A 19,165-nucleotide genomic window follows, 5' to 3' on the forward strand; every position below is an offset into this window, starting at 1 on the left:
TTATTGTTAAGTTGTTGTTGTCTGTATACATTAATGTTTTTCATATTTTACTTTATCTTTCTAGGTGAGTGTCAGGACAGAACACATTACTGTCCAGTGGTGAAACGTCTCCGGCTTTGCCAGGTGGATCTGTATCGACAACGCTGCTGTCAGACTTGCTCACAGGATACCAGCACCACCTAGCGACCATCAGAAGAACTGCACCAGGCCCAGACATACTGATTGTCTTCATTCATACAGAAATCCGTCATCGAGACCCTCAGACACTTGAAGTGCTTAGAAATAAAAGAAGTCTACCAGTGGCAGATGAGTGTATTCTAGACCACTGGATGCTCACTGGATGTCCAAAGACTCACCTTTGATTTATCTGGCCCAAACCTGATATTCCATGTATGTTAATTGAAGAGACATGAAGTTTTGTTGTGGATTTTAGAAGACGAATCCTGTTGGACCAGGACGGAGGTTTAAAATGAACTTGATTGACATTTCACCATGATCTGTTATTTTATCAGAAGGCCCTACTTTAATATCAGTGATGTTTTATTATGTTTCTACCAGAAGAATGTATGACGGAAGACCTGTTGATGTTCTGCAGAAGTCTTTAGATGTACTTTTTGTGTTATATGTGCTGCATTGTAAATACGTCATGTATATAATGTGTTTTCGAGTGCAATATTGTACATTGAGTGAGGAAAATGTTGATTTTATTTTCATACCTCTCGGTTTAGTTTATCTTTATAATCCATATTTATGAGCGAAAACTGCATATTGTATCCAATATTATGTTTCCTACTGGCTTTTTAATGCATGGATTTGAATTACATAAAGAAAAGTTGTAATAGGTACATAAACCACTCACTGAATTTATTTGTGAATTAGTCGATTGCATTTTTGTTTGGGAGTAGAGGAAGCATTGCTACGTTGCATCACCAGTTTGCTTCTATTCATGTCAATATATCAGAAACATTTTATGTGGACAAATACAATAAATACGGTTTACCAATCATTTTCATAATATTCATTTGTTTTTATAATTTCATTTGATACAGTGAATAATAATGCACACAACATTCTGTAATGTTTTCATTAATTAAAGATGCAATTCTTTGTTTGTTAACAATAAACAAAAATCTTGCAAAAATTATAATGATTTATAATTTAAAGAAGTTTAGAAGAACCTGTGTTAATAAAAGTACCCAAAGTAACCTGCAATTTTATGTTTCAAACACAGATGGCGATATAGAGGCGAACGTTACGAATTGCAGTTTGGAATATGTTTGTTTTTATTAGCACATGTGTCAGATTCAGATTTCAGTAACTCAGTTCTGTACCTCACATAATATCTCTTAAATATTGTATAAGTATTAAATAGTAAACCTACGCAAGCTAAAACGTAATTAATAATTTATGAAAGACAGATGCGTTGTTTGATTCACCCGCTCCCTTGTCTTAATTCATTAGGATATCCAGCAGGATAAGAACAAATCTGAGAGATCATACTGTATGCTGTCATCTTTATATAAGCACAACACGATGACTTTCTCAAGCTATCAATGCCATTTCCTTAGGAGTATCCTTCACGTCAACTGACGTCAACTTGCGGAAGAACCGGTGGCCTTGATCGTCGTAGTTATCGAAAACAAACCCCGGCGGAGACTCGAAACTGGCCGGGCACATGCTGATTTTCTTGGGTGTGAACTCGGTGCGATACATGGTGTCATGGTCTAGGGGAGCGTCGGACCGCAGAGGTGCATTATGGGGCTTGAAGCTCTGACTGGGCTTGGTTTGGTGAGGGATGTAATGGGCCTTGAAGGTGGTAAGATCTTCCATTTTCCCGCTAGATCGGTGCATTTCCTCTTGCTTCCGGAACGGGGTTCGACGATGCGAATCCCACGGCTGGAAGTCGTCCCTCATCGTGGTGTTGCCCTGAAAGGGCACGGAAGACTTCTTCGGGAGCAAGAAGGGTTTGGCGGACACGAAGGGTTGGACTTGGTGCTTGATATAATCGGAGTGCGAAGTGGTGCTCAGGTCCATGTGGGCTGTGGGGCTCGTGTACTCCACGGACTTGTGGACTTCGGGGAGGAAGACAGGCCAATGCTGGAAACGGTCCCGGAATTCCGTGTTGCTCTGGAAGGGCATGTCGGAGGCCACCTTGAGCGCCTCTGGTTTGCAGCTTTTGGGATGTTGACCCGGCAGGCCTTGGTAGTCTTTGCGGTGTGTGGTGAGATCTTGGAACGGTTGGTTACTAGGTTTGTATTCTTCCACCTGTTTTACGTAACGGGCCTCCACAGGGTGTGGTACGTATGAAAGCTGGCTACTGGTCACATTTTCAAAGGGAGCGTCGGAGAGCTTGGCGGCGTTTGGAGGCTTGTAGCTCTTACGTGGCTTGAGAGCCTTGACGATGAAATCATCCTGGAATGTTGTGGAATTTCCAAATTTTGTAGTGGGAGGATGATACGTCTCATCAGGCTTGGTTATTTCCCGGCGGCTGATTTCCCACTGACGAAAATCCTCTGAGAAACACGATACAAACGTGTATATTGTTAAAAGAAGTCATTTGTTGTACAACGTAGAAGTGAAATACCTGGTTCATGATCAATATTTTATAATTATAACAACTTTAACAAACTAACAGAATCCTAGTTAACAAAATAATAATGACGTTTTGCCGTTAAGCTATGGAGTTTAATAAAAATCTCCACTAACAATGTTAGAATATTTTTGTACCAACGTTTTTAGAACATTTAGCAAAGACGCTACTGCAAGAATGTTCTTGAAAACGTTTAGAGAAAGTTCTGTGAACATTTACTGTTCGCTGGTGTGTAACTGCCCTTACAAGGATAAGTATATTTCAAGTTCATTGTTGTACAAATACAGTATACTTAAGTAAAGTTCAAGTAACCTATATTTTTAAGTATACTTTACGTAGCTACATTAGTAGTTGGGAACTGGCTCCCTTTTTGGGTTGTAAAAGTATGCTTTAAGTGTAACAACAGTAAAGTTTCATTACCATTTCATTTTTTATTACTGCAACCGTGCTTCAAACGTATAAATATACTGAACTTACAGTATTTGTAGCGTTCTTATTTATGAAAGAGAGCTTGAAGTAGACTTTCGGTAAAGCATTAGTTTAGTAGTTTTCATACTGCAAGTATATGCAAGTTCTTTAAGCTAAGTGAACTTCACATACTTAAGCATACTAAATATATATTATTTATATAATAGTGTTACTGAATTAACTTGAACATGTGAACGTTAAGTTTGTAAAAAAATGCAAACAACAAGTCAAGTGTCCGGCTCTCCTGTTTATGCCACCACCAACAGTTTTTGTCCTGTTGTTGACCCTGGGACAACATTTAAATCATCCAATCAGATTTCAGGACGAAATTTACAGTTTACTGTTTAATCTTATCACCCAGGATTAGATGCTTCTAGACCATTGGTTTTCACTCGTCTCTCTGATTTTAGGGGCGTGTTATGGTTAGGGTTGGGGTTTGGTGTGGGTTTAGGTTTTATTTAAAAAAATGTTTTGCTTTGGTCAATAAAATATGCTTTTCTGTCAATAAGTCAAGTAGTGTCTTTCGAGAAAATTTAACTGACATAAAAAGCAAACTGAAAGTATGCACACTTGAAAAAACAAATTTTCAAGTTGTTGTACATTTCATGCTCCTGTAGTTTTGTGAAACTAGATGCTCAGTAAATACCACATGACCTAACTGACATAATGTCATTACCTTTGTAGGTGGGTACAGTGTCCAGCTTTGCATTTATAGTATGTGCTCTCTCTTTAGGGCGCGAGGAAACGAATGGCTGCACTTCATACTGATTGAAGTCTTGTTTATAGGTGGTCCCTAAATCAATCTGTCCAGGTTTAGGCTTATACTCGGCCTGCGGTTTCTCGGGACGTCGCATGACCTTATATGGGACATAGTCTGATCTGAAGATAGAGAGATAGAGAAAAGCTTTACATTTCATCCTACACAATTGCACAAAACTTTAGTCATTATGAAATCTTTCTTCAATCAACATTGCAACAGTTTATCAAAAAACGACTGTTTTTGAAATAAAAGTGGGACTTTTAATTGGCACGTTTTACAAAGTTGCATACAGTTTATGATGATCAAAAGCTCACTCAAGGATATGTTTTTTTTTAATGAATCGTTTGAACAATCTCCATCAGGTGTTGAATGAATCCTGTATGTCAGTAACAGACTGTACCTGAAGGTGGTGGTTCCATCCATGCCATTCTGGTGAGCTTTGTACTCCTGTTGGGGTTTGAGGCTTTTGGGACGGATGTGACCTTTATAAGCAGGATATTTCTCAGAATACTCCGTTACCACATTATTGTGACCTCCTTTACTGTACAGTGCCGTGGTCGGATGCGTGCAGCGATGACGGCTAAAAAAATAAAGACACGTTTAAGGGCCACTTATTTGGAAACAATGGATGTGCTCAAGAAGGCCACAGATAAGCCATTACTCTCATTCAGATCCTTCAACAAACACTTATCAGTACCTGCAACTCCCACACATGTTTGTGTTGTCCAGGGCAACAACTACACAACTTTGTTTCTAAAGCCTATGCAGTACATTTGTTAAGCAAGGCCTATATGGAGGAGGTCTTAGACTTCTATTTTTTTATGACATTTTCTATTCTTAAACCCATGAGCTTCTGGCCATCATTAGATTTAAAGTGAAACTAAATGAGTCCTTTTAATATTTCCATTATATATTTATTCATTTATTTACAATACAAGATTATTAACTAGATTTTGAGTTTACAAATGTAAAAGCCCCCAAAATTAGGCGCACATTTGTCCCAAAAGTAGATCCTAACACGCAGATTTTTTGCATTTCTAATTGTGTAATGCAAAACAATTTAAGATGTGTTAAAAATAAAAACGAAGGAAATAAGTTTCAATATAAAGTGCACTTTCAGTCCCCAGAAATTATTAAATGATTAAAAGTTTAAAAATAAATAAAAATGCTTTCAATTATTTACTTGTTGTATCATATATTTTAGATTATTAAATGTTTTACAATAAATAAAGATTATTTAAAGTATTTAATTATTTAATTAAAGATTTTGCACGTTCTCAGGATTAGGTTTCAGGATGTGTTACCTTAAATTCAACCATGTCAATAGAAATGATTCAAAATTCTCGTTCGTAACGATATTAAAACACCTAAATATCATCTCACCCACAGCTGCACATCTCACAGACACACAGTCGTGTCATTTCCTCGGTTTACCGCCGTGAAAAACCGTATTTCTTCCGTTCTGTCTGCACTTCAAACGGTCTGCTCTACTTTTCAATGAGCGTCCTGTTTCCCCGGCAACGATCACAGCGTCTTGACGACGACGCCGCCGCGTGACGCGATACGTACGACGACGCTGTACGAGCACACTTCCGGGACCGGGAGGAACATGTGAGTGTCTGTTGTCATTTCTAATAGTAATGAATTCAACGTTTCATTAATAAACGGGTTGTTGTGAGCAGTTGTGTTTAACGTGATATTACGTACGTTATACGTAAACAACATTCGGTTGTTTGTGATAAATACGTGATGTTTTTAGTTAGCTTGTTAGCCTTTAGTGATCTAAATGTGCGTTGTATTGAAGTTGCACGTTTGTGAGTAAATTAATGTGAATGTTGTGTGTTCTCTTATAACACGATTTTGTCAAGAAGGATGAACGATATGATTTGCTGTTTTTATACGTCACTGCATTACGTTGCAAAATAAACCATCTGTTATTTGTTTAAATAAATAAAGAGACATTTTAACATTTTATAAACAAACTTCAATTTATGAACTTTGGAATGATAAAATAATTTATGCACTGTGTATGTTTAGAAAATCAACAAATGCATTTTGGACATTTTTTGGCTGTCAATGTGATGAATTATCAATGGTTACTTGACACGTGTTGGTTCAACTTTCTTCTTGAAACTCCCATATAATTCCATGAAGTTCATTTTTTAGGATCAATGTATATGCACTGTTTTGATATAAAGATTATTTTGTTATTTGTCTTCTTGGTGTAGATATTTAAAATGGGACACACAAGTTTGGAGAAGATCATTGCCCTACAGAAGAAAACATCAAGCATTAGGAATATGTGTATTCTTGCTCATGTGGATCACGGTATGTTTATAGAGAAGTGTCTTTGATTTCATCTGAAGAGCATTCATGTTTACCAAACATCTTTATAAATGTGTGTTCCTCATAGGAAAGACAACATTAGCAGATTGCTTGGTTGCCACGAATGGCATTATATCCAGCCGCTTAGCAGGAAAGGTAAGCAGCCATCAGTCACAAATCTTGTACTTACGGTATTGTTATATTAAATAAAAGCATTTGGCAGATTAGAATGTCATTTTAAGAAATTATTCAAGAACTCAAGGGTAGTTCACAAAAAAGCGCTAAATGTGTCCTGTGGTGTGACAGAAAAAATCTGAAAAAACTAACAATGAAGATAAATCTCTCGTATGCTATATATATATATATATATAGCAATAGAATAAATTAATACATTATTGACAGTTTGCTTTTTTTGCTTTCCTGTCACTCCTTAAAACACGTGTTTTAAGACTGGAATTAAGACTTTTATATAAATACATTTTGACATTATTTTTTTACTTTTATACAAAAAACATTTATGAACATAAAGTATTAGTCCATAATGGTTTAATATTTTATCCAGAATTTATGCTAATTTGCTATAAAAACTATTTTGTATTACAAATAAGACAAAAAAATGTGTTCATATTAAAATAAAAAATCCCATACTCTTATCAATATACTTAATATTCTTTATGCAGTTGAGATACCTGGACAGCAGGGAAGATGAGCAGATCAGAGGAATCACTATGAAGTCCAGCGCCATAACATTACATTACACAACAGGTGATGGTGTCCACCCTATGTAGCTCTACTGTTTTATCACAACGCACTGTTGTGCTCAAAACAGTGCCTTTGTCATTGCAGGAGAGAACGAATACCTCATAAATCTCATCGACTCTCCCGGTCATGTGGACTTCTCTTCTGAAGTGTCCACTGCTGTCAGACTGTGTGATGGAGCTATCGTCATTGTCGACGCCGTCGAGGGGGTTTGTCCGCAGGTATGTCTATGATTCAAGCTTGAAAAGTTTCTACGATTGTGTTCCTCTAGAAATTTCCTGTATGTCTTGTTAAATTAAACTTTTGCATATACCTACATACTTAGGTATACTTTATTATCTTCTTACGTCATGTCAGAATGTCTGTTATCATCATACATGACTATAATTTTATTTCTGCTTTAGACGCAAGTCGTTTTACGTCAGGCTTGGCTGGAGAACATCCGTCCTGTGCTCGTCATCAACAAAATCGACCGTCTGATCGTGGAGCTGAAACTCACACCACAAGAGGCGTTCATACACCTGCAGAAGATACTGGAGCAGGTGACGCTTTCGTTTTGAATGTTATTTCGTGTTAAAAGGCTGTCACGTGCTTTGACGATTATAATTATTTTCTGTGGTGCAATTTATGTCATTGAAGGATTTTGTGTGCTCAAAGCATATTTACGACACAATTTTTTACCCTCCATTTAAAACATAAGTTCAGTTTTTATTTCAGCTTTTCATCCCAAAGGATCAATGAAAAATTAATAATAATTTATTTCAATATAGCTCCCAATTACACTTAAAGGGACATTTCACCCCAAAATAAAAAAGTATCATCGTTTACTCACCCTCAAGTTGTTTCAAAACTTTATAAAAAAAATCTTTGTTCTGTTGAACACAAATGATATATTTCGAAACATATGTGGAACCAAACAATTCTGGGGCACCATTAACTAGCATAGTAATTATTTCCCTGATGTGGGAGTCTATAGTGCCCCAGATCTGCTGGTGACAAATTCTTTCAAATATTGTTATTATACACAAAATTCACAAAGGTTTGTAACAACTTGAGCGTGAGTACATGATGACAGAATTTTCATTTTTGAGTGAGCTGTCCCTTTAAATGATGTGTGTTCTCTAGGTGAATGCGGTAACGGGTTCATTATTCACATCTAAAGTTCTGGAGGAGCGTGCAGAGAAAGACGCAGGAGCTCAGAGCATCACAACGGAGAACAGCGCCGGAGATCAGGTGTACGACTGGAGCGCTGGTCTGGAAGAAACCGATGACTCTGATCTCTACTTCAGCCCTGACCGGGGTAATGTGGTGTTTGCCAGCGCTATGGATGGATGGGGTTTCAGGTATATTTTGAATTCTCTCTCAAACGGCACACTTGGTCCTGTAGGTGGTTGTAGTACCTATGTTTAACCACAAGATGGTGGTTCAATCCATGCTATGCAAGATTGAATCGTCATTGACATGTTTGTCATGTTAAATAATGGCTGTTTCAGATACTTGAAATAAGTGCTGGAGAGTGCTGATATGATTGTAGGTGGATTTCTGAACAGTCTGACCTGTTATAAAACAGTACAGTGGTTTCGGAAGGAAATATGGATGTTGTGTTAAATCCACATAGTGGATTTAAATCACAGTACACCCCAACATAAAACATTTTTCCATGCATTATTTGCTCATCCATAGTGTAATTGGAAATTAAATTATATAACAAATACTGAATTGAAAATCAATGTTTTTTGAGACAGGATCCATCAGTTTGCAGAGATGTACAGTCAGAAGATGGGCATCCGCTCCTGGGTTCTGCTCAAGACCCTGTGGGGAGATTTCTACCTCAACACTAAATCCAAAAGAATCATGAAGGGAGCGCAGGTAGTGCACACTAAACTTTTCAAAAATGCATCAAAAAAGACAATGGTAAACATAAAATGTCATTATAGATGAATATGATATTATAATGAGACGCCACATGAATATCACGAGATTAGTGTTGTTAACACAATAGGGCCATTCAAGATTCAAGATCTTTGTTGCCGTGTGTACTAGGTACAATGACATTTCACATTTCATGACAACAGGGTGGAAGGGGAACAAACCATTTACAGGTACATAAAAAAACTGTAGGAAAAATACATATCATCTATGGCAACCGTGTAATTAATAAATTGCAACCCTTATTAAATTATGAAAATACTATTTTACATTCTTATAGTAGGTTGGTTGGGTATAGTAGGTTGTGCACATAGCAATACATTGAGTGTGTTTACATGCACTGTTTTACTCCCATTATGCTTAGTAAGCTAAAAACAAGTAAAATCATGTAATTTTTTTTAGTTTTTTAATGACAATCATGATCAGCGAGCTGGTTCTTTCGGTTCGGTTTGTAAAGCATTCATACACACCTGTTCCTAGATCAATGATTCATTATAAATGTATGATTTGACAGAAATCCTCATTCACATTCCTTATATGTCTAGTGAATCCTTTAAGTAAGTAAATCTTGACAGAATGCTTAGATGAGAAATTTCTTTAAATGCATATGGATTGTTTGCAGTATTATTTACATCCGTCTGCTCCGTTCTGCAGTGGGTGACAGACAGAAAGTGAGCGGACAGTGTTACTGAGGGTATTGTGACAGCAGACAGCCTTCATTATATTCTCTGGGTTTTTAAGTGCCATTTTAGACCTTGACATGCAGCTTCAGTCGTGCTAATGGACATCACTTTCTCATCTGAAACCTCACGCTAAAGACTAGAGAGTACACACACACTTTAATACACACCTTCCCATGACCATATGAACAAACACAACAGATCCGAATTCAGTGTTTTTAGGGGTTAGTGCTTATTTGTTTGTCTGGGATTGTTGATTAAATTAAAATGAAATTCATACAGAGAGTGACTGGAATACTGATATATAAGTATGCTTTTAATTTGTAATTAAAAATTTATCTCTAATTATCTGGTAATAAGTATAGATTATTTGGTTTGTAAAAAATACGTAATACTTAATTATTTTCTGAAAAAAAACTGAAGCGCTGTTGCTGTAAAATAATATACTAAAATCATATTTAAAAACACTGTTAACAAGAAATACAGAATTGAAGTCTTTTGTTAAGTTGACATAAATTCGCACAATTTGTCTTTATTCTCATAAACCTAAACAGTTTGACATTTTATCTACCGCAGGCCTAACCATGTGACCAAAACCAGTCACTCCATGATAAAAGCCATCAGATGTTTACAATACGCAGAAAGACGAAACTGAATAATAAGTAATTTAAAGATATCTCCCTTGATCTGCATCTACCAGATAAATCGTCCCGTCGGCCGTATGGCGTTCAGAGGACATGGTATTATCATCCCAGAGCAATCCATCACACCCATCACACCCATCATTCCGCTCCAGCAGACAGATCTCATTCACAGAAGTACGACTCGCGGGCGACGTGACCTCCAGACGGCTTCATTGATTTTCAGACAACAGTCGCATTCGAGTTTAAGCCTTAAAACTAATTTCAGTGAGTTACTCGACTTGAGCAAGTTTGACCCCGTTCAGTCACATTAGTGTTTTTTTCATTGTGTTTTCAGATAAACAGAGATACGGTAGATGATGAGTTTTAAAAGGGACCTATCGAATATGAAGAGTACATGACATGGCTTAGTTTGCGTTTGTTCACGGTCTCTGTTGTAACATATTCAAGTTTATTTATATAGCGCTTTTGACAGTGTGCTTTGTTGTTAGAACAAGAAACAAGCAAGAAGATGATTCTTATAAATATTAAATAGGGCTGTCAAACAATTTATCTCGAGTAATCGCATCCAGAATAAAAGTCTTTGCTTAATAAAAGAATGCCTGTGTTCTGTGCATATTCATTTTGTGTTTATAAACACATAAATGTATTCAAACATGTATATATTTAGAAATGTTTTATTTATTTATCAATAATTTAAATTATAAGTGAATGTTCATTCATATTAATATTTAATTTTTTTTTTAAATAAATGTGTATGTTAAAAAAATATATATGCACAGTAAACAGACATACAGTACATTATGTAAACCCAAACTTTTATTATGGATCCGATTAATTATAATAAATAATATCTAATAAATGCAGTCTCACGGTGAGCAAGCCAACACATCCCTGTAGCAAGGAACCCAAACTCCTATGATAGATAGAGGGAGAAAAAAACCTCGGTCTCAGTCGGGAGGGCCAGATCCCCTCTGACTTGTCACAGCTGCACTCAGTGACTTTGATTTAAAGTTACTGAGTAGTTTTTAATGAAAATAGGGAGAGCTTATTAGTTGTGATTTAGGAAAATGATTTAGGAAACTTACAAGCTCACTGTCTTTCTTTTTCAGTCTAAAGGAAAGAAGCCCCTGTTTGTCCAGCTCGTACTGGATAATATCTGGAGTCTTTATGATGCTGTGGTCACTAGAAGGTAACTTACATTATGAGCTGTTTGTACACGTGTTTTCTGTTTGACCGCATGTGTTACTCAGATTGTGTCAACACCATACGATTTATAAATAATTAAATACAAAATATTGACATGTTTTGCCTTAACAATGACAGATGAAGTGATATATTGATTTGACAGGAATATGTTTGGTTACCAAATATTCTAAACATCAGGATCTACATGGTCTTTTATGTTCAGTACAGTCTTAGTGTAAATAGATGCAGCATTGGACGTCTGAATCTTGGGCCAACATCACCTGACCTGGATAATTAATTATGCACGATAAATTGATAAAACTGAAATACTGAAATATGACTGAAAATATATTGACTGAAATATACTTGAGTACTTACAACAGTGACACTCTAAGTAACTGGAGGGAAAACGTTGATGTACTTTACCGTAAGCTGTATATCGTAAACCTTTGGAAAAATATAGACGGTGTTGTGATGTTTATCCGAAAAAACAACAGCTCTTTATTTCACTTAAACTGTTTATTTGACCATTTGGCAAGACATACACAACGCCGGTCTATAGCGTTTCCTAGTTCTGCCTGTTAACACTACAGAAACGATGGAACAAAATAAAACATTTAGAACTTAATTGAAATGTTAAACATAAATCTTTAAGACTTATTTATGGGTATCTCCCGTATTTAAAACTGCTTCTGAATCAGTGTTTACGACAAAATGGTATTTAGGGCAGTCCTGCACTACCCAATATGGCAGCACGCTTGACCCATCGCATCAATGCCAAAATATTCAATGCAGCGTCTGTGTATTTATACTGTATGTGGGTCATTCTCACAAAACGAGTGAAACATCATGGCAGTAAAGATTTTAATCAGAAAACATATTTCGGTAGTATAAATATCCTTTATATATTGTAATTTACAAAAACATTCTCAAAAAACAATTTGATGTTCTTCTAGATGTTGTCGAATGGCAAAAAAGAATATTCATGTATAATAGAAATATAGAAATACTGTAAATGAAGAATGTCAATGACTCATATTCATATGCTCCTTATCATTTTGAAAAGACTGTTTAGAAACGCAAATATATTTAAGTTTGATTTTATGTTATATATTATAAACACATCTACCAGTACCTTTCAAATGGCCAACAGATTAACAGATTAATTCATATTTCTCTAGTTAAACATGTTTAATTTTCTATTAAAATATGTGTATCTCTTATTATCTATGATTAATAAAACCTTCAAAACTTCAAAAATCATGGCTACACTTTTGGGATTGACAGTTTTGGTTAAGGTACTGAGAATTTTTAAGGCCTTTTTTGTAAAAATCAAAACAAAAGGAAATGTGTTAAAGCGACTGTTTTTAAGTAAATCACATTTGACATCTTGAAACCAAGATTTCGTGAGTGTCACCCATGTAAACAGTAGCAGGAGATCTATGTTGTTGCTTGATTTAAAAAAAGTCACAAATTGTTGATGTAATATATTTTAAAGAGACTTCTTTTAAAAGATCTACTTAAAATTGAACATCGTCTTTCCAAATGGTCTAATTTTGTCATTTGTAAAACATAAATATGATCAAAACAAAAACAGGTCAAAAGTTGGTTGGTGAAGTGTGTTGTTTCTGTACCATTACAGACACTGAAAACATCCCGGCTGTCAGTCAAACAAACAGTCAAACTTTTATCTGACCCGCAAGGTCGCTTATAATAGATGGCAATGCTGTTAACGGTCCATAAATGACCCACTTCACCTTTGAACGAGTAATGCCTGTTCTCTGACACCTCTAGGGACAAAGAAAAAGTGGAGAAGATGGTGACCTCTCTGGGGTTAAAGGTCATGCCTCGTGACCTAAGACACTCGGACCCCAAAGTGCTGCTGTGTGCCATTTGTAGCCAGTGGCTGCCGGTGTCTCAGGCGGTTCTCTGTATCCTTCACCACACAAACATCAAGACCTCATTCATATCACTTCATATACTTGTGTCATATGCGTCAAACGCGCTTGGCCTCTAAAGCTTGAAGAGGTCACATGTAACTAGATTGGGAAACCAAGGCAGGAACAATGCCATCTTCAGTATGTCGGCTGTCTTTCCCGGCCTCTGTGTAGTGTTGTGAATGTTAATTACACAAGAGCTCCAGTGACAGTGTTATTGAGATGGGTTGAGTGGCGTTGTCCACCTCCTCAGCCGTCACCCGTCCCGCCGTGATCTCACCAGCTGTATAGGGAGGAAACACAGAGCCCATGGCTATTAGAAGCTCCTTCCTCGGCAATATGATTGACGTGCAGCACAATTACTGAGACGGCAGGTGCTCGCGGTGACGCCTCTTTACAATTAACCGTTTTGGTAAAATGTCACTCACTCCCTTTAACATGTAATCGAACGGTTCTCGAAATACTTCACAAATGTGCAGTTGTGGCCTGCCATGCAGGTGTCGCTTGTTTGTGAATTGAATGTGCTTGACATGAATAGATATATATTGAAATGAGATAATTGAACATTTACGTAACATGTCAAATTCATATTTGATTTAGTTTATTTAGACTTTGGATTATTTCCAGTATTATCATGTTAAGTATTGACACAAATCAATATTTATCAAGCTATTAATATCATGTTTAGGGCTGTTCAACAATGAATCGCGATTAATCACATCCAGAATAAAAGTGTTATGTTTATATAATATATGTCTGTGCACGCTGCATATTCATTTTTTATTTATTAACACGTTCTCATACATGTATATATTTATATATAATAAAAAATTGATATTAACACGTATTCATTTTTGTATTTTAGATTTTCTTTATATATCGACATGTTTGTATGTTTATAAGTAAAAAAAATATATTCACAGTGCACAGAGATATTATTTTAAACACAAACTTTTTATCTGGATACGATTAATCGTGATTTTTCGTTGAACATTTTAAATCATGGTTATTGCCAAAAACGGTTTATTGCTTCCGAGGTTACGTTTGAAACCCTTGTACTGATTTTCACAAAAATTGAAGACCTCACATAAAATGAATATGAATTAAAACAGCATATTTACGATGTAATATAAATTTCTTTATAATATATAATGAAAATGAGTCTATATAATCTGGTATTCTGGGTTTGCCGATATTTTGAAGTTTTGTTGTTTACAGCCCCCCGTTCATTTGCATTGGTTACAATAGAAGTGAATGGGGGACTGGGCTGTTACATTTACACGTAAACATTTTTCAAAATATCTCTTTTGTGTTCTGCAGAAGAAACACATTCATACAGGTTTGAAATGACATGCGTGTGTGTAAATCGTTACAGAATTTTCATTTTGAAGGTGAACTACTCCTTTAAGCACTTTCGTTCACTGACCGCTTGTAAAGAAATAAGAAGGACTAGGACTTTCGATTCATGGAAATTGCCAGCTGTGTTTTCTTTAACCGTGTGACTCAGCGATGGTGTGTGAAAAGCTGCCCAGCCCGGCCGAGATGTCGTCTGAGAGAGCGGAGAAGCTGATGTGCGTAGGAGTGCGCAGCTTCGATTCTCTGCATGAGAAAACGCAGGAGCTAAAAAAAGGTGAGCGCATGTAAACACAAGGGAACCTGTTAGCAGATGAAGTCATTCACATGTTTCCCACCGACTCCAGACTCCATCTGTGACTTCATTGTCACTCGTATGTGCTCTTTACTTACCTGCAGATCTTCTTCTCATCTTCTGCTCCCAGGAATCACGTGCGTGTGTGTGTTCACTGTCTGTACTTTATTACTTGTATGGCAGAGTCCTTTTATTGTTTATAATTTCCCAAGACATCTTTATGCCACCTGCTACTGTAGGATATTACATTTGAACAGTTCTGAAGAAAGTAAAAGTTCCTTTAAAGTTCCAACTCATGATGACTTCTCTTCTTCTGTGGAAAAATTTAGGAAAATTTTTAATTGAAGTGAATGAGTTTTTGTCCTCTAAAGCAGTGGCTAAAACAGGCAAAATTAGCAAATCAATTATATTTTAAAGCAACTAAAAAACAAGATATTTCGGTAACACTTCACAATAAGGTGCTTTTAGTAAACATTATCAAATACATCTGCAAACATTAGATGAACAATTAACAGTTTCGTTTTTCAGCATTTATTCATCCTTGTCAATGTTAGTTCCAGTCAACACAGTTGTTCATGTTAGTTCATGATAAATTAACAAATTTTAACATTGACAATGTTTGTTTTTAATAATGTATTAGTACATGCTGAAATTAACATGAATTCCTATTAATAAATGCTGTATAAAGCCATTAAGTATTGTTCATTGTTAGTTCATTTTAGCTAATGCATTAACTAATAGTTAACAAATAGCACCTTATTGCAAACTTTTATGGATATTTCTTATTATTTGTCCATTTTTATAATGAATAAACACTTGACCAGTTAATATCAAGCTCTGAAATATTTTATTGTGTAGAAATTTCGAGTTTTTGAAAGCTGGAGGGCGGCCTTTGAATATTGTTGAATACAGTGTGGTTAAATATGACATCTAAAATCTTCAAATGATGTGTCTTGTGACAGTATTTGTGACAGTATGTCTGTTTCAGAACACATTTTTTAAACCAACTGGGTTTACTGTGATTACATATATTATAGATGGATGTACTTTTTGAAACCTAAAATGTTGATTTCCATATGGGATAACTTTATAATATATCATTTATTTTATCAGTAGGTATGTGTTTAGGTAAAATTATTATTTTTGTTTCATTCTGTGAAGTACTAACAATAGTTCTCCCAAATTTACAATAAAAATATTGTTTATTGCAGAACAGTAAAACGTGAGAAACAGGTGAAAATGACAGAAATGATGCTCATTATTTTTTCAGACCTCAAATACTGTGAAGAAAGCGAGTTCATATTCACATATTAAGCAATACAAAAGTCAAAATTCTATAATTCAAAATAGTCTTTCACATTACTGTTGGATGACTTCATGTCACTCCTGAGGTTTGATTTTGTTGAAATTCAGCAGACACTGGACTGGAATGACCACAATACATTTAGAAATGCTGATTAAATGAAAAATTTTAAGGGATAGTTTAAATAAAAAACGAAATGTCACCGCTTTATTTATGAACGCTTTGAATGTTTTTCCAGGTCAAGAACATTTGATATCCCTCACTGGTCATGTAGTCAACTCAAACACCCTACACACCCATAATGGTTTTTTTATAAACACGATCCGCCAACAACTTTTGTTTGTCGTATCTGCTGAGACTTGCTTGAGGCTGTTTTGTTTCTCCAGCTTTCAGAAGTCTTGGTACACATTTCTGATAAGAGTTTGTGTCAAAACGGGAAGCTTTTAATACAACGGGCCCTCGGGCTGTGGTTGAACTCCTGCCTTTAACAGAAAAGCGCTGCTCAGCCCTACATTTTCTAATAGACATTTCAAATGTTTGAACTTTAGTTTAGTTTTATATTCATAGGAACCTGCACACCGTGTCCCGTCTGTTATGTGTTTAAAGGCAGAACTCTGCAATGAAAGTATAAAATCTGTGTTACAGTAATTTAATGAGAGTTTAATCTGTATTTGTGTTTGTTCCCGCTAGCATTTCTGGATTGTTCGGCTGATGGGATGGCGCCGGTAATCGTCTTTGTGTCGAAGATGTTTGCTGTGGACCCCAAAGCTCTTCCACAGAACAAACAGAGGTATTGAACCGTATGAGTGTTTCTCACTGTATGTATTTAAGCCTCGGTCGGTTTGCCATGATGACATCTGGAGAGTTTTCAGACTTAAATAAGTCTGATAGTGTCACTTTTAAATGTGGTGCTGCATTATAACAAGCCATATTGAAGTTAAATTCAGTTTGGAATCAATGGGGAACATAAACAGATTCTGTCATTAACACTTTGCACAAGTACATTTGTCAACTTTTACAAAAGTGCACACATCTTACAATTTTCCACAATACACACAGGACATATAGCACATAGAAGTGCACTTGAGACGTACCTCTTTCTATAATAATGCTCTTGATCCTTTGAAATTTACGAGACAAAACTCCCGGGTGGCAAATAAAAGGGAATTTTCAGAAAATCTATCAGGATATCAGTTCCCTATATTTGTCGTTTTAAATTATTTATAATATATAAAAATTCCTATAAAATGAATCGGAATGTAATCAAAATAAAAACTACCGCAGTAGAACAATAAAAAAAATTGTTGGAATAAAAAATCATTTTAAAATCACTTTAAAGCAGTTGTGTTGTTTAGTGTGCTTTTGTCATTTAACTGTTTCTTAATTTTTTATAAAAAATAATAATAATTTAAATAACTAATCAGGGATGTGATTTTTCCGTATAAATACGAATTTCCGTATTTTTTAACCTCGCTGGGATCACCCGCATAAATAGATTCATAGATGCATAGATTCAATTTATTTTCCTTCGTTACGGGATTGGGGGTTTGGGGATGCGCGAGTAGTCATCATACAGCCGACAAACAGGATCCTTTCTACGCTCTCCATGTCATGCACATGCTTGTTAGAAATGCACATTCAGAACATAATTTTGGTTGTTATCTTCTTGTTTCTGTCATTTTTAATAAAGTGGGGACCTGAACAATGTTTTGTAATTTATACAGAATATCCCGAATCTGGAAGTTGAGTCGTCTGTACATTATAGTATACATTATCTGTATACAGAGACTAAAATAGGCCATTCCGCAATTTAAAGCTTGAATTCAAATGGCCGAACTAGTCATTGTGTAAAATAAACGCGTCTCTACTGAATGCATACATTTAAATAACCTCTACGCCTACGTGTCGGTTTTCATTTATACTTCTATGTTGTTGTCCGCGTCGTCTGGCAATGACCACTAGGTGTCAGTGTCCAAGCTCGTGTTGCTTGTTGCGTGGTCTTCCTTCTTTCTTGTCCTTGGCTGATCATATGCCTGATCAATGTATGTTTTTCAATTTTAGTTTCATTTGACTTTTTATTTATTTCCAGTTAATATTTTTACAGCCTCAATTGATTTCCGTGTGTTGCTAAGGCAAGATTTCTTATGTAATTTCGTTTACATTTTTCAGATCAAATTTACGCCTTGATTTGATTTCTATGAGCAGAAATGTTTAAACAGATTGAGTTTTAGTTACACAATAACCCTGCTCTACACAGTATAATCTTCTTTGATTCTTATTGAATTGATTCTACAGAATTGTAGGAAAACTGTACACATTCCTTTCATGTTTCTAGCGCGAGAGCTCTAGGACCCTGAATAATAGATCTGTGTGTGTATATGTGCTTGTTTGTGAGTAGGTTTGCAATAGCCCCTGGGTTTTACAAACTTAATGGACCTTGTCCAAACAGTGATGTAGTGCTTGATCGATGCGGCACACCGCCTGCTTTGTGCGTGCCCCTGTGTGTTTCTTGGTTTCCGGACTGTGAAAATTGACCCCCCTATGGTAATGTTCCTCACTTAGATCATGTTCCTGTCGGTGTCCCGTGTGCCTGAGCTCAACAAAACTAAATGTTTTTCAGTTTTTATCATCAGCCAGGTGATCTTGTGCCCATAGATCTGTGCTTGTCGCAGGACTGAGAGCCGACACTAGATGGTGCTCTCAGTAAGCCGAAGCCTCGGAAGACGCATCGCCTGACCTTGTATTTGAGGACACGAGTCGTCCAGACTCTTTGTTCCGAAGTCAGTGTGTCAGGCGAGCTTACAGACGGCAGCCGTGGCGGGCGGCCCATTCAAGACTGACCCCGGATCAGAAATTTTCCGTTCATTGGATTGGTTCAATGGAGCTACAGAATGAAATTAAGCAGCGTTGTGAATAATTCACTCGAGTGGATCTTTG

The 19,165-nt window shown here is 36.2% G+C and overlaps 3 protein-coding genes across 8 annotated transcripts in view; 2 read left to right on the plus strand and 1 right to left on the minus strand.

Annotated features, from left to right (window-relative positions):
- adamtsl3 (ADAMTS-like 3) overlaps positions 1 to 1,015 on the plus strand; it is a 130,156-nt gene extending 129,141 nt beyond the window's left edge. For all 5 annotated transcript variants that reach the window (XM_056735000.1, XM_056734842.1, XM_056734676.1 and 2 more), the window contains one exon: positions 65 to 1,015. Coding sequence is in view for 4 of the 5 variants with exons in the window: in XM_056734842.1 (XP_056590820.1) it covers positions 65 to 183 (119 nt within the window). In the remaining variant the exon portion in view is untranslated. The remainder of the gene's footprint in view (positions 1 to 64) is intronic.
- Positions 1,016 to 1,497: 482 nt separating this feature from the next.
- Positions 1,498 to 5,355, minus strand: saxo2 (stabilizer of axonemal microtubules 2). 2 transcript variants are annotated; one of them, XM_056735120.1, is made up of 4 exons: positions 5,202 to 5,355; positions 4,219 to 4,398; positions 3,735 to 3,937; positions 1,498 to 2,513 (listed from the first exon to the last, which is right to left on the minus strand). In XM_056735120.1, exons 1-4 carry the CDS (start codon positions 5,237 to 5,239, stop codon positions 1,543 to 1,545), a joined length of 1,392 nt encoding a protein of 463 aa, XP_056591098.1. In that variant the 5' UTR covers positions 5,240 to 5,355; the 3' UTR covers positions 1,498 to 1,542. The 2 variants fall into 2 exon arrangements, with proteins under 2 accessions (XP_056591098.1, XP_056591176.1); XM_056735198.1 differs by having other exon boundaries at positions 5,206 to 5,336.
- Positions 5,356 to 5,395: 40 nt separating this feature from the next.
- efl1 (elongation factor like GTPase 1) overlaps positions 5,396 to 19,165 on the plus strand; it is an 82,991-nt gene continuing 69,221 nt past the window's right edge. Inside the window, 12 exon segments of the mRNA XM_056735320.1 lie at positions 5,396 to 5,429; positions 6,047 to 6,146; positions 6,232 to 6,299; positions 6,824 to 6,908; positions 6,990 to 7,123; positions 7,307 to 7,444; positions 8,028 to 8,245; positions 8,648 to 8,771; positions 11,265 to 11,344; positions 13,135 to 13,271; positions 14,785 to 14,907; positions 16,919 to 17,018. Of these exon segments, the coding sequence (XP_056591298.1) occupies positions 6,056 to 6,146; positions 6,232 to 6,299; positions 6,824 to 6,908; positions 6,990 to 7,123; positions 7,307 to 7,444; positions 8,028 to 8,245; positions 8,648 to 8,771; positions 11,265 to 11,344; positions 13,135 to 13,271; positions 14,785 to 14,907; positions 16,919 to 17,018 (1,298 nt within the window). The 5' untranslated portion in view covers positions 5,396 to 5,429; positions 6,047 to 6,055.

The sequence above is a fragment of the Triplophysa dalaica genome, chromosome 1 (genome assembly GCF_015846415.1).
Source record: "Triplophysa dalaica isolate WHDGS20190420 chromosome 1, ASM1584641v1, whole genome shotgun sequence".
In the NCBI taxonomy this organism is placed as follows: domain Eukaryota; kingdom Metazoa; phylum Chordata; class Actinopteri; order Cypriniformes; family Nemacheilidae; genus Triplophysa; species Triplophysa dalaica.

Excerpts from the sequence above, each read along its gene's own strand:
- saxo2 (XM_056735120.1), bottom strand. The coding sequence starts at position 5,239 with ATGACACGACTGTGTGTCTGTGAGATGTGCAGCTGTGG. Across the intron at positions 3,938-4,218 it reads GATGGAACCACCACCTTCAG|ATCAGACTATGTCCCATATA; the intron begins GTACAGTCTGTT and ends CTCTATCTTCAG. Across the intron at positions 2,514-3,734 it reads CACTGTACCCACCTACAAAG|AGGATTTTCGTCAGTGGGAA; the intron begins GTAATGACATTA and ends CGTGTTTCTCAG.